This window comes from Ranitomeya imitator, chromosome 2 (genome assembly GCF_032444005.1).
Source record: "Ranitomeya imitator isolate aRanImi1 chromosome 2, aRanImi1.pri, whole genome shotgun sequence".
Classification (NCBI taxonomy): Eukaryota; Metazoa; Chordata; class Amphibia; order Anura; family Dendrobatidae; genus Ranitomeya; species Ranitomeya imitator.
The window spans coordinates 743,088,986-743,103,677 of record NC_091283.1 but is presented as its reverse complement, the minus strand read 5'-3'; the positions used below and the strand labels follow the sequence as shown (position 1 = coordinate 743,103,677).

The 14,692-nt window shown below is 46.4% G+C and overlaps 1 protein-coding gene across 4 annotated transcripts in view; it reads right to left on the bottom strand.

The window, feature by feature from the left end:
* SEC24C (SEC24 homolog C, COPII coat complex component) overlaps positions 1 to 14,692 on the bottom strand; it is a 128,624-nt gene that overhangs the window by 38,448 nt on the left and 75,484 nt on the right. For all 4 annotated transcript variants that reach the window (XM_069753244.1, XM_069753245.1, XM_069753247.1 and 1 more), the window contains 7 exons: positions 12,790 to 12,917; positions 6,127 to 6,265; positions 5,310 to 5,425; positions 4,706 to 4,830; positions 4,429 to 4,620; positions 4,018 to 4,111; positions 3,820 to 3,936 (listed from right to left, as the gene is read on the bottom strand). In XM_069753244.1, the coding sequence (XP_069609345.1) occupies positions 3,820 to 3,936; positions 4,018 to 4,111; positions 4,429 to 4,620; positions 4,706 to 4,830; positions 5,310 to 5,425; positions 6,127 to 6,265; positions 12,790 to 12,917 (911 nt within the window). The remainder of the gene's footprint in view (positions 1 to 3,819; positions 3,937 to 4,017; positions 4,112 to 4,428; positions 4,621 to 4,705; positions 4,831 to 5,309; positions 5,426 to 6,126; positions 6,266 to 12,789; positions 12,918 to 14,692) is intronic.

Here is a 14,692-nt window from a genome sequence, read left to right as displayed (position 1 = left end):
TGTCTTGGGTGGGAGCGAGTTTTTCGGAAGAATTGCGGTTTCTTTGGCTTCTCCTCAGGGAAGCCTTTCTTCTTATCAGACGCTTTTTCAAGTAGCTCGTCAAGGACTGGACCAAAGACTGGAATCGAACACAGCTTGTTCTTGGATTGGGTATCTCCCGTCCACGATCTCAGCCATAAGGCCCTTCTTGCTGCGTTTGACAGTGCATTATTCCGGGCAGCAAAGCGTACGGATTCCGCTGAAGCATCTGCCATGAAATCAGTCGCCATCTTTAAAACTGAAAAGGATTTAAGGATTTCTTCCCTTGGAGTTCTATTTTTAATATGACTCTCCAGCTCGTCCACCCAAAGACTCATGGACCTTGCTACAGAGGTAGCCGCTATATTCGTCTTCATAATGGCGGCTGACGATTCCCAGGCTTTCTTAAGGAGATCTTCTGACCTCTTATCCATTGGGTCTTTTAACCCTGACGAGTCCTCAAAGGGAATAGCCGTTTTCCTTGTGACTTTGGCCACAGGAATGTCGATCTTTGGAACCGACTCCCAGACTTTAGTTTCTTCTGGGTCAAAGGGAAGACGGTATTTGAAGTCTCTCGGGACTACTAATTTTTTTCCCCACATCTTCCCACTCTTCCATTATCATTGCAGTTATGTGATTGTTGACCGGGAAAATCTATTCCTGCGAGTTCTCAGGCCCCCAAACATCTCATCTTGAACTGATAAAGGCTCAGACAAGTCTTCTATTTTCATAGTGCTTCTTACTGCTTTTAGCAGTATATCCGTATTTTCGGATGAGAACAAGTATTTCTTCCGTTCTTCCGGAAGCACAGTTAATGTATTGTCCTCTTCGTCCGAGCCCGGATCGGAATAACCTGAGACCTCTCCTTCCTCGGAACTCACATCCATATCCCATCTAGGCCTTTTAGGCCGCGGAGATTGGGGTGGCACCATAGTAGACACTGTAGCTTGGACTTCGTCTCTAATCATAGATTTAATATTATCTAACAGCGAAGCCTGTTCGTCTTTAAGAAGTTTAGCGATGCATTTTTCGCATAATTTCTTCTTATAGCCCTCTGGGAGTTTGGTGGTGCACAATGGGCATCTAATAGTCCTTTTTTTAGTAGTTGACCTCTCGGGAATGTCCTTATCCTGAAATGTAAAGGAGATCCCTGTAGGTACAGAACTAACTTTTTGGAATGCATCCCGTACCACGTATTACTCACATGGTCCGTGTGCAGCTCTAAGGATTGGACGTCTGGGCGAGTAGCACCTTCCATGTTACTGGGTCAAGTGTGCTGTCAGATGTCAGTCATTAAGTAGCAATCTTACCCGGCTTCAAGACATCTGATTCGTCCTCCTTCCGAGCTCAGCTGCTTGTCTCCACGGTGATTTCAGGTTCCCAGCTGTACTGCGCATGCGTCATCTGGAACACATGCAGACCAGCCTGGGACCTGGAAACCGGCGCATAATCTTCAGCCATTGCGCTCTGATGTCCCCCTGCAGCTCCCAGGCGCCCCGGAAACAATCGGTGCCACCGACCCCCGGAATCCGGCCACGCCCCCCGGAAGTCGTCACCCCCGGCTGGAGCGCCGGACCGGAAGTTTAGGGGAGCGACGCCAGCACCGGCCGCACACCGCCGCCGCAGCCTCAGCGCCCCCTTTGATGAGGGGATGAGGCAGCGCATGGGAGCAGACAGCTCGACCTAGTCGCAGAGGGACCTCCAGCGGTATCGTGCGACTTCAGGAGTCGCCAGACTCTCGCGGCCAGAGCCCCCTCCAGGAGGATGGACCGCTCTCCGGAGCTCCTGCTCCAAGACCTGACCTCGGATCAGGTAAAGAGAAAAACCTAATCTTCTGGAGAACTCTCTCCTGCGTCTGTCCCTGATAGGGACAGGAAAAACACTGAGGGGTGGAGGGGCTATTTAACCTCTTCTGTGTTCCTGTCCCTATCAAGGATATGAAGAGCAACCTCCTGTGGTGCTGTCATGAGGGACGATCTGGAAAAGGAGCAGCGCGGCTGCCTGCAAAGGCAACCGCACCAGGGCAAAAGGCAGTGCGGTCGCATCAGTTGAGGATTGAAGAGACACAGCTGCCTGCAAAGGTCGCCGCGCGGAGGAGGGGATCTGTGCCTGCAAAAGCTGTCTGCAGCTAAGATCCCTGTCCCCTGCAAATGTCTTCCGCCTAAGGTAACTGCGACGACCGGGCCAAAGGTAGCCTGCACCCTTTAGTAATAAAAATTCCCGGGGTAACCCTTATTAACGCCTATTGCCTAATCTGGGACGGGTGGGGGAGATGCTCACCTCACACATCCCACATCGTCCGTTACTAACCTTAATCCAAGGAAGGTATGAGATGTCCAGGGAGTTGGTGATGGACATCCTCGTCTCCGCAACCGACAGGCTCTGGTGGGCGAGTGGGTGGGGGACGGAGCTAGGACCGGACTTCTAAGCACGCTTGTCTGCTAGGATCTTGGTCCTGCTGTCGGATCTATGAGGATACGGGGTGGCAGTACACGCCGTACTCCTAGTCCGTAATGTGGGATTACAGTTGTGACTGTTCACAATGTATCCCTCCGGAAAATCTGAAAAGGAACGATGCACATTGAGGTAGATAAGGATCTAATGAAAGACCCGTGTCCACCTCCTACTGACAGTAAGCTAAACTGAAGTGCATAATGCCAGTCGGTGGGGAATACACTGCAGAGGAGGAGGTAACTTTTTGTGCATAGTGTCAGCCTCCTAGTGGCAGCAGCATACACCCATGGTTCCGGTGTCCCCCAATGAGAGGCAATAGAGAAAAATTGTCTCCACTAAGATGGCGCCGGCCGCGCCTGTGCAGTAGCATTTATCCGCGATAAGATGCTATTGCGTAGGCGGCGCAATCTTGGAGGAGGCAACTTATTTTTCTCTAGAAGGAATATTCATTATGTAAAATAGGGGGCCGGTCAGTGAGGGATCAGTGACCTGTCAGCAGGCTGTATTCTAACTCAAAACTGAAAATAAAGATTAAAGAAGAACCACAAGATGTATTTCATCAACCCAGGTTTCATTGTAATCAGTATAACGGCACCAACCTGACACTGTCTGCAGGTTACTGTGCACAATCTTGCTGACAGGTTCCCTTTAAGGTCATGTTCCCATGTAGCATAAATGCTGCGTTTAACTGTTCAAGCACAGTGGATGTGACTTTATGATGACTCATGCATATTGTGGGGTTGAGTCAAGAATGGTGTAGACTGGAGTAGTGCATGCTCGTGCTAGACCAGTCTTGCTGGAGTAGAAGGCACTGAATTCATTAAGAATCCGAGTGACGTGCACAGCGCCAGAAATGCTGCTATTGTCAGAGACTGATGGATCATTTCTGGCACAGGACACAGACACTATGAATTTGAAGGTGGGTGCGGCAATGCTCCCATCCAATTTGACACAGTTGAGTCAGGCTGGCGTGAAAACACCAAAAGAATTGCTGTCATGTGCCAGGAAAGTTGTGGGCTCAGCGCCAGAGCCCAAGTCAAAGGGCGAGACACGACCTATGATACACCTATACATCATGTCGTGAATTGGTTAATAAATGTATATGAAATCGCAGTCTATATATATATTAACCGATTCATATATATTTATATAAGTTATATATGAATCAATTAATACATTTTATATATACAGCTACTGTATGTAATGTAATAATTAGTTGTGAATTTTCCTCTTGAAAATGTTGTACCCTTCCAAGTGAGTGATCCTATATTTCATTGTATGGCGGGTTTCATAATCCGGACAATGTACTAAACCGGCACCTGCCTGGTCCCAATAATGCTGGATTACCTTCTCTTTATCTGTATTGAGAAGCTTTTTATCATCTCTGTTTTTCAGCTTCCCTGGTGCTTCAGCTATTGGAAGAGTAGTGTGAAAAACAAAAAGTTTTCCAGCGCAGTCGGCTGCCTAAAAAGAAAACAAAAAATGAATACGGAGCTGCAGGACAGAACGACGTCAGACAAGAGATTCAACTTATGAGACATTTACCTTCAGGGCTTCCAAACCAGCTTGAATAACAGGTGCAAAAACAGTCTCCGTTTCCCTGGTGTCTGCAAACAGCTCTGGAATCTGGTCTAGCAAACTATGGGAGACAAAGGAAAGACGAGGCAATGGCTGTTGCTGAAAGCACTTGGCGAAACTTTGCTGAAAGTTTTCCGGAGATACAAAATTAATAGTCTTAGGATAGGCCAATCAGATTAGTGGTGTGTGACTCTTGCCACCCATATTCACCGTTTCCCAGGGACAGAGCTGCAGATCTAGAGAACCCCTTTATGTAGACTGTCTCGCATTAAACAGATGCAATTACTAACACATCATGATTATCCTGACAAATAGACTTTGTTTTAATTATGATGTAACTAATTTGTTGGCTATTCTATGGATAGGACTGACGATTACCTGGTAATGACAGTCCTTGATTCATTCACATTTACAAGAAATCCATCCAGCAAGGGGACAAACATATCCGCCACATCAGACACCACCATCATCTGCGGCTGGGCTAGGGAGCTTTTCACATTATAGAAGTGAAGAACTTTGTTGTAGGTCACAAACCCAACTCTGATCACTGATTCTTCCATGCTACCTTCCCTAGAAATAAGAAAAGACTGACGTTATTTATGGATCATAACTTATTAGGAAAGTGTGCACATATTATTAGTGAACAAAGACCAACCTGGGCAGATAATCAATGAGCTGCTTCAGCTCCTCGCAGATCAGTGCAACTAAGCCACTCTTCACAGCATTGTATGAAACGTCAATCATGAAGATGAAGGCTGGGGGGTTTGGGAACTTATTATTCTGTTTGCGCAGACAAAAACAAAGAAGAGGGGGAAATATGTGAATAGAAGTTTACTCATCAATTAATCCATAATCCCTAATGGACCTGCCATGGGTCAGATAGACTCATAAAGGGATATTCCCATCTCAAAGATCCTATTCCAATATGTAGTAGGTATGATAATATTAGCAAACACTTTTAATCAGAAATAAAGTATAGTTCTTCTGATTCACTATGTCGCCTACCCCACGTAGGGCACTGCAGTAGCTTAGGTATCCATGGTGACGACCACTAATATAGTAAGTTAGTTGTTAGTGGTTGTAACCATGGATACCCAAGGTACTGCAATGCCCTGCACATGGGGGTAAGCGACATAGCAAATTGGAAGAACAATACTACATCTCTAATTTAAGGTATGCGCTAATATTATTACACCTACTACATACCATACATAAGATCTTGGAGATAAGAATATCCCTTTAAGCATAATTTGTTATACCTTGCAGTAGTCAACTGTTGCTGTGAACTCATACGATCCCATTGAGAGCTCAGGTCTATCGTAGCAATCTATTCTCTTTCCTGTGTGATCCAAGTGCTGAAAGTAGTGAGGCGGCACTGCAAAATGAGATCAAAGACATGGAAGTTGTCTATAATGGCAAACTTAAATATCCATACACAGGTCATCAGTCCAAATATAAAACATCATGGACATATAATCCAGACAGAAAAATACAATAGACAATTTTATCATTGTAATAGTTTCTTTAAACAAAAAAAACCCCAAGACACCAGATAATGAATTACTTTCTGCTAAACAGAAAGGCAGTCACAAGACCTAGCCTAACCCTGGCTAAATAGCCCAAAATGATTTTTTTTCTACATATACATACGAGACTTTTCTTCTTTACAGTACATTTACCACTGTAAAGCAGTCTCTAACAAAGGGTATGCGCATTTTCTGTAGGGCAGGATTCAAGCTAAAAAAAAAGTAAAATAGAATGATCATATGCACAGCAGTGTCAAAACAACTTGCTGTGTATATGTTGTGCCTTCTCTAACTTTTTAACCATTTCAGGCTATGAAGTGCCTACAAAAGTGACCTGGCCACAAGCTGCGGTGTGCACATACACTAAAGAGGTCTTCGTAAATTCCGATACAAAAAAATCAGCTTGGTAATTACAGCTCTCACTACCTTGCTTAGAAGCCTCCTGAAAGGATAACCTTATACAGGAGAGATATGGAATGTAAACGTCTAATCTGCGTGATAACCGAGTCATAAATCAAGTACACACTTAGAAACTATGTAAGTAACTTACCTTCTGTGACACAGCTGCAAAAGCAACATTGGAACCTTCTCCCACCCTCAATAAACTGCATATAGGGGCACATATAGGCTTTACATCGGTTGCATCGAATAGGTCCAGTCTCACCATGATCAACCATACAAGGAGGGGCCTATATAGGGAGGAACAATACAAAAACACATAAATGAGAAAATAACTTCACTACAATATTCCATATATGCTGTTTGGACTATAAATTGCTACTGAACAAAAATGTTTATTAATCATGTCCTATTAGCCAAAAGCAGCGACAATCATCTATCCTGAGCTACTCCGTAAGGCAGACTTCCAGTGGAGAAGAGATGTCTTAGGTAAGAAGCATGTAACTGTAAAAGATGCTGACATCTCTAAAAAGAGTCCGGAGTCATTATTATTATTAAATATATGTATCTTCTACTAAAAAATGTTTGCTATTGGATTCCATAAAAATGTTGCACCATGTGGTCTTTACAAACACTTGCTTACTTGCACATTGCTGGCTGCAGAATGAGAAAACTGAGGATCCAATCAGCTCTTTCTGATGGGAAAGTAACTTTTTTAGGGCTCCTTTCAGCTTTAAAAAACAAACAAAAAAACACTTCTCCAACAAGCTCACTGACAGGTTCTCCGATAACTCATTCTGCAGACAGTAATGGACAATGCAACCCTCGGGCTATGGAAGGTATTGAAATCCAATTGTAAAATTTGTTTTTAGCTAAATATTCACACATTTACGTGTTCACACTTGGGTTACAATTCATTATTTGCATCTGTATCTGTTTTTAAAAGAAAAAAAAATAGGAATTTTTGTGTACTCACCGTGAAATCCTTTTCTCCGAGCCATTCATTGGGAGACACAGACCGTGGGTGTATGCTGCTGCCACTAGGAGGCTGACACTAAGTGATACAAAGAAAATTAGCTCCTCCTCTGCAGTATACACCCTCCTGCTGGCTCTCCACTAACCGGTTTGGTGCAAAAGCAGTAGGAGGATCAACAACATATGAGAGTACAGCATGTCATATAAATATTAATTATAAAAACAAAACAAAGGATGGAAGCTGTGTCCCCAAATGAATGGCTCGGAGAAAAGGATTTTACGGTGAGTACACAAAAATCCCTATTTCTCTTTCGCCTCATTGGGGGACACGGACTGTGGGACGTCCCAAAGCAGTCCCTGGGTGGGGACAACAGCAGATCAGGTCCTGTGTAACCGCTACTTACAAGTGCGCCACCGCGGCCTGCAGAGTCCGCCTGCCCAGACCCGCGTCTGCAGAAGTCTGGAAATTATAGTGCTTCAAGGATGCATGCGGCGAACTGGACGAAACCCGCAAAACTGACAGACGTGCCTTGCTGACGTCTGGTGCCTAGAACCCAAGAAAACCTCGATCGATCGAGAGGAGCGAAAAGAGGCTGACGTCTAACACAGAAGGACTTCTAGATGTGTGAAGAAACCACTAGGCTAACATGGCATGGCCGAAGAAACGGCTAAGCCGTCCTTGAAAAACGTCAGGAAGCCCAAATGAAATGTCCATCCTCTGGAAGGACGCCGACCTCGACACGTATGTACTCAGGGCCCTCACACTGTCCAGGGTATGGGGAACCCATTCCGTTTTATGGACCGGAGCGGAAAGAGAAGAGGGAAGAACTAGTCCCTCGTAACAGTGGAAGTACGATACCACCTTAGTAACAAGAGACGAGGACGGCCTGAAGACAACCTTGCCTTGATGGTAATAAGGAGAAAATGTCTGAAGGAGCAGAGTAGCCAGCTCCGAAGACCCATCTGAATGACATGATCGCAGAGAAAGAGGGGGGGGGGGGGGACCTCGCAGTGTAGCAAAGTCTATCCAGATCACAAAGAGCCTACTGTAAGACTCCCAGAACTATTAAAGACCCAAAATGTAAAGCCATACGATGGGGAGAGACCACATGTGAAAACTATCTGCGAGAAAGTCCCTACTTGCAGTTTTGTTGCAATAAGGTTGAAAAATATTAAGTCCACCAAACAAAAAAGCACCTAACACCTGACTTGGCCAGTGCGAGATCCAGGAACACTGGGGCCTTCCTGCTTCCTAAAAGCTCTCTGGAAGAGGCGTGATGGAGCTGGTATCGCAAAAGAACCAGAGCATGCACTGCGATGGCTTTTGGGTCTCGAGGTCGAACCATGAACTCGAGTACATTGGCGTCCAGTCTGGACGCCATTCGATCTACATCTGGAGTGCTCCAGTGAAGTCATATATGTCAGAAGACTTCCGGATGAATTTCCCACTCACATGAGGCGACCCTGGCGGCTAAGGAAAAAACTGCCGGTCAGTTCTACTCCTGGGATGAGTACTGCCGAGATCACCGAATGATAGATCTCTGCCCAGCAGAGAGTGTGAGGTACGTAGGTCAAGGTGCATGACTACAGGTACCTGCTAGATGGTAGACGTATGGCACCGCCGAGACAATATCCAACTGAATTTGGATGGGGAGACGTGTCAAAAGGCATTAAGCCTGCTGTAGGAGCAGAGGTACTGTTGGGATCCCCAGAAAACTGATCGGGAGACTGGATTCCTGAGATAATCAGAGATCTTGAGCAGTGTGGTGACGCTCTGTAGTCACTAGTAAGTATTAAACCGGGAGAAAGGATCTCCCCTGGATGAAAAAAAAAAAAAAAAAAAAAAGACGCTCAGAGACTACCCTCTGGGAATCTGTTTGCCCTACAGAAAGCAAGCGGAGCGAAGGGAACTGTCTCCATTGCTATTATTCTTCCTAGGGATCCTCATTGCCGATCGAATGGAATGAGGGCAGGAACAGACCGGGGCTGAAATTCAGCCGTCCTGAGAACCCGCTTCGTTTAATGACGTAGCAGAGAAGATAGCCCACGACCAGACAGGCCGTTCTGGCATTTGCCAGAATTGCCAGATGGCCATTCCGGCCCAGAATGAGGGGATAAGTGACTAAGAGCGGGGATTCCCTGTTGAAGGACCACGGCATTGTCTCAAGGGAGGATTACCAACCCTCTGGAGGTGGCCAGGATCATCCTTAAACACGATATCTGCTGGGCTGGAAATGAGAAAGAACAGTCTAAGCCTATCCGCCTGCCTAGGTGAAGAAGGGTATCGTAAGGTACATATATACGGGCTCAGCATAGACCTTGAAGAACAGCTGGAAAATCGACCAAATAGGGCAGGACGGCCACACACCGAAAGTACCAAAGGGACATGACAGCCGCCATGATAATGGCGAACACTCTGGGAACTGTAGCAAAGCCGAAGGGCAATATTGTGACTTGCCTGTTCAAGCTTGTTAAAAGTTAGGAGGTGCAGAACCAGTGTTACTTTTCGGTCCCCTTTTTTGGAACCAAGATCCCTTAGATCTAGATTGTGCTGGACAACTCTTCCACTGTTGGTTGGATCTATAGGAAGCCTGCGATCCTTTGTTCCTGCGTGGGAAACACCTCCCTGCTCACCGGATAAGCGACCACTCTAAGGAAGTGATGTCAGAGGGTTTTTTTTTTCCAAACGCGGAGTACGATTCAGTTCTCTGATCCATCAAGCCCTTCTGAATGAAATGGCATTCGCTGTGCAACTAGCGCATAGCCGCATTCAAAGAGGCGTGCACCACAAAGTCTCCCGCTCAAGAGGTTTGATTGGCCAGCTGTACTGTCTCCGGAAAAGAACAACTGTTCTGAATCAAACAAATATAGACCAACACTGGAACCATCAGTAACAAAAGCTACACAAACCAAACACCCTGTGGTGAGCTGTATAGCACATTTACATAGGACACTCCGATGCGTTCTGGACACTACTCCAAATTATTATTATTATTTTTTTTTTTTTATTGTGAATCAAAGTAGCTAAGGTCTCCGGCCAGGGGACCATTGCCGTGGCAACCCGTTCAGGGCTAAAGAAAGGCAGAGCGCTGAACTCGAGGCCGCAAGACGGAACGAGTCAGATTGTTTGACAGTCCGTGGTATGTGTAAAAGATGATCCATCGGGCAGGGATACTGGTAGGTATACCATAGGAGTTAAGCTGCTAGGTAGCAAAGTGCATGGCTGCATCCAGCAGGTGAGGAAAAAAACCATGTCTTGAGTTGCTGCCGTCATTGAACGTACAGAGATAAAAAAATGAACCCTGAATCAACCATCCTCTTAACAGGGAGGTGGAGAGGGATCGTCCGCCTCTAAGCATCATCCATTAAATAGTGGTGATGCAGAGGGGGATTGCTAGGACGTCAAAAGGAGGGCGTTTGTACATCTACGGAGATCAAGTTCCCTGGAGGACCGGGTCGACTGGGGCCCAATCAGGCCCGGGTATAGCAGAGTATACGTGGAGGCGACACTCCATGTGCTCATATGATGCTGGTGTGAGGAGATCGGTGTCCTTTGAAGGACCCATCGCCCTTAAAAACAAACAGTTAAACCAGGCATGGCATCTGATGTCGCTTGAAGAGGCGTCTGTATCTAGAGCAAGTCCATTTGCGATTGTTCATGGTGGGGGCGGAACCCTGGACTCCTGTGCTGTAAAAACACCAGTGTTTACCACTGCGTTACCATGGTGCTCGCCAGTGAATCGCTTACTTGGAAGCTCGCTGTCCAGGAAAATTGCAAATGCACTACTAAGGGTTTCTGGTTTGAGGGACCCTGTGTGATCTAGAGCAGAAACGTAGTCCTTGTCAATCTACAGAGATTGGTTGATGGCCTAAATAGGCAAATCCATCTTGTTCTGAGGCTCTGGCGAGTCCAGATCCAAGGCGAAGTCTGATTCATATGCGGAGTCTTGTTCTGTTTCTAGAATACATGTGGCCCCTGCTAGCCTAAGGCTCCCATATAGGGGAGGATCCATATATATTGGTCTTGCGAGCACTTCAAACCACAGAGGGTTCAATCTCGTGGTCAGAGAAGCCATGGATTGTGCCAGTGGCGAAGCCCCTTGAGGGGAACTAGGTACTCTGGGAAGAGCTAGGATCGGCGGCGGGCTCCTGAGCTCATTTGAACTAGGTACTCTGGGAAAGGTGACCGGCTTCAGGCTGGTCATGCCTTTAAGACCAGTGAATGCTGGTCATGAGCCCTTTTAAACTAGGGAACCTTTAAGACCAGGGAATGCTGGTCATGTGTCTTTAAAAACCAGGGAATGCTGGACACGTAACTATAAGCCCAGCGACTACTGGACATGAGCCTTTAAGACCAGGGAATGCGGTCATGTACCTTTAAGGCCAAAGAATGCTGGACCAATCCATTTAGACCATGGATTGCTAGTCATGTGCCTTTAAAGACCAGGGAATACTGGTCATAGCCTTTATGCTGCCGGGGTGCGTGAATAGGGGGGCGGAGCCATGAAGCGTGGCCTAGCATGGGCGGAGGTTCCGGGGTGCGGCCTACACAAACCTGAAGCCGGGGCTAAATTTTTGGAGCCAGCCGGCGCCAAACGGGAAAAAAAAAGGGAAAAATTACCCCCTGCTGCAAAACAAGGGGGAAAAAACACGCCGTCTGCGCAGAGCCCTCCAGCCGCTCGAGTCCCGGCACTTACCACGGTGACTGCCGAAGGCAGAGTATGTAGCTTTGTTCAGCAGGTCAGAAAAGTGTAGAGATCCTCTGCTGTTGCTGCTGTTTGGACGGTGCAGGGATAAAGAAAAGCCCTCAATTCATCGTCCCTTTAGCAGGGAGGTGGAGAGCAAGCGTCTGCCTCCTTGTACCATCCGCTTTCAATAGTGGTGGTGCAGTGGGGGCTGCTCGGACCCCACGATGTAGGCCTCTGTACATCCAAAGGGAATCACCTAGGATGGGACAGGGATGGATGTCCGGCAATAAGCCTGGCTGGGGAAGAGGATAAATGGAGGTGACACTCCATGTGCTCGTCCGTACAGGTTGTGGGGCGATCGGTGCCTTTGAAGGGACCCATCTCCCCTAAGAATCAGCTCAGGCAGTGGCATCCCATGTCGCAGGAGAGGATACAGAGAGGCGACACTCTCCGTGCTCGCCTGTTGATGGTTTGGGGAGATCGGAGCCTTTAAAAGGATCTGTCGACCCTTCGTCCGTTGTAAAAAAGGTAAAACCAAAAAAGTAAAAGTTAAAAATAAAGAGTTTTGGGTCTGAATAGCAGACCCGTCCGTGTGCCTCCTACGGACACTATGCAAGAACTGGTTAGCTGAGAGCCAGCAGGAGGGTGTATACTGCAGAGGAAGAGCTAATTTTCTTTGTATCACTTAGTGTCAGCCTCCTAGTGGCAGCAGCATACACCCACGGTCTGTGTCCCCCAATGAGGCGAAGGAGAAATAGAATATTTGTTGTCTCAAAAAAATGGCTGTATATAAACCGGATATTAAGATGAGCATTTTATGTGTCCAGCTAGGGAAAAACTGAGAACATCAGAAAGGAAGATGTCCAAGGAGGATTCTACTGCCATTCACACGTGGGAGTATACGAGCCTCATCTGGAGCAAGAAATCTATTTAATAATGCATGCAGTTTGTATTGTCTATCTGGTGACAGATTCCTTTTACATGGCTCCTTTTACTTTAGTCGTCCCATGTTCTACATTGCTGTACTCGGTGTACTTCAATAGAAGCAGACTTGTCATATAGCCACAGAGGCTAATTAATGAGGACCAAGTGGACGTTCCTACTATTAGGAAATACCATGTGGCAACAATACAAGTATTATACATTGTTACCTCATCTGACGGTAAGGTTGCCAGAGGTTTAATAACAGCAGCAATTGGAACTTGAGACTGTTTTGCCATATCGGAGGTGGCTGGAAAGTTGTATGAAGTACATCGTATGTAACGGGGACTTGCATTTCCTAAATGGCAAAAAGGTGTAGTTCAGTGCATTACAATTTTGGAAACAAAGTGTTAAGTATAACAAAGTAGAAAAAAAACTAACAAAAAAAAAACAACCATGTGGAATTTTACCCCTTCCCAATGTGTGGTCAACTGTTACATTATATGTCAGGTGCCTGAAGCGAAACACAGAAATTGAGCTTACACCTTTGTAGATAGATGATGGCTGTGTGATTCTGCTAACAAAAGCATCTCCACACATATTAATTAATAAATTTATATATCTATATATACACACAATTTATATATATATATATAAAATTAGAACAGCACAATGCTCACCGGTGGGTGCCTGACCTCCTGGGTGAGATGGTCCACACATTTACCCAAATTGTATACCAAGAAGAAAAAAGAAGGCAGCACTCCAAGTCCTTTCAAGGTGAAAAAAGTGTGTAGTTTATTCAAACCCACACCTCTGTGCGACGTTTCGGCTCACACTGAGCCTTTCACCTTGAACGGACTTGGAGTGCTGCCTTATATACATACATATACATACATATATGCCCCCATCCACCTCCCCTATGCCATGGACTATAGCCCCCAACCTGGATCTGCCCCACCCACCTCCCCTATGCCATGGACTATAGCCCCCACAATGGATCTGCCCCCATCCACCTTCCCTACAGCTCCTACCCAACATCCCCACAGTCCCTATCCCTATTGCCTTTATACACTTGCTTTGGCAAAACTGATATGTATTTGGTCCTGCCAATAAAGCTTCTTTGAATCTTGAAACACATACATTCATATACATACATATACACATACATATACACATACATACACACATACATACATATACACATACATACACACACACACACACATACATACGTTCAACAGTATCCTGAACAAGAGGATCCTCACCTTCCTCACCGAGCACAACGTCCTCAGCAAGAGCCAAGCAGGGTTCATGCCGAACCACCGACCACATCTATACTCTGCACAGCCTCATTCAGAGACACGTCTACAATACAAAGAATGGGAAGATATACCCCTGCTTTGTGGACTTTAAAAAGGCCTTTGATTCAGTGTGGCACCCGGGCTTATTCCTGAAACTGCTGGAGAGTGGAATAGGAGGAAAGACCTACGATGTCATCAAAAGCTCCTACACCGAGAACCGCTGCAGCGTGAGTGTGAACGGCAAAAGAACGGCTTATTTCCAGCAGAGCCGCGGAGTCAGACAAGGCTGCAGCCTAAGTCCAACACTCTTCAACATCTACATCAACGAGCTGGCTACCGCCCTGGAATCCTCCTCAGCACCAGGTCTCACCCTCCACGACGCTCAGGTGAAATTCCTGCTGTATGCAGATGACCTGCTGCTGCTGTCACCAACCGAGAAAGGCCTCCAGGACAACCTGAAAATCCTAGAGAAATTCAGCTCCACCTGGGCTCTACCGGTCAACCTAAAGAAAACCAACACCATGGTGTTCCAGAGGAGAAAGAGAAGATCAGACCAACACCCATCATTTATCCTCAACAACTGCGACCTCACAGGAACAGACAAATATACCTACCTGGGCCTAGAGATTCACCGGTCAGGGAGCTTCAAACAAGCCATAGAGACCCTGAAAGACAAGGCCTGCAAAACCTTCTATGCCATCCGAAGGAAACTCTACCATCTGAAGCCACCAGTGAGGGTCTGGCTAAAAATCTTCGACTCCATCATCGCCCCAATCCTCCTGTATGGCAGCGAAGTCTGGGGTCCTCACACCTACCCAGACTGGTCAAAGTG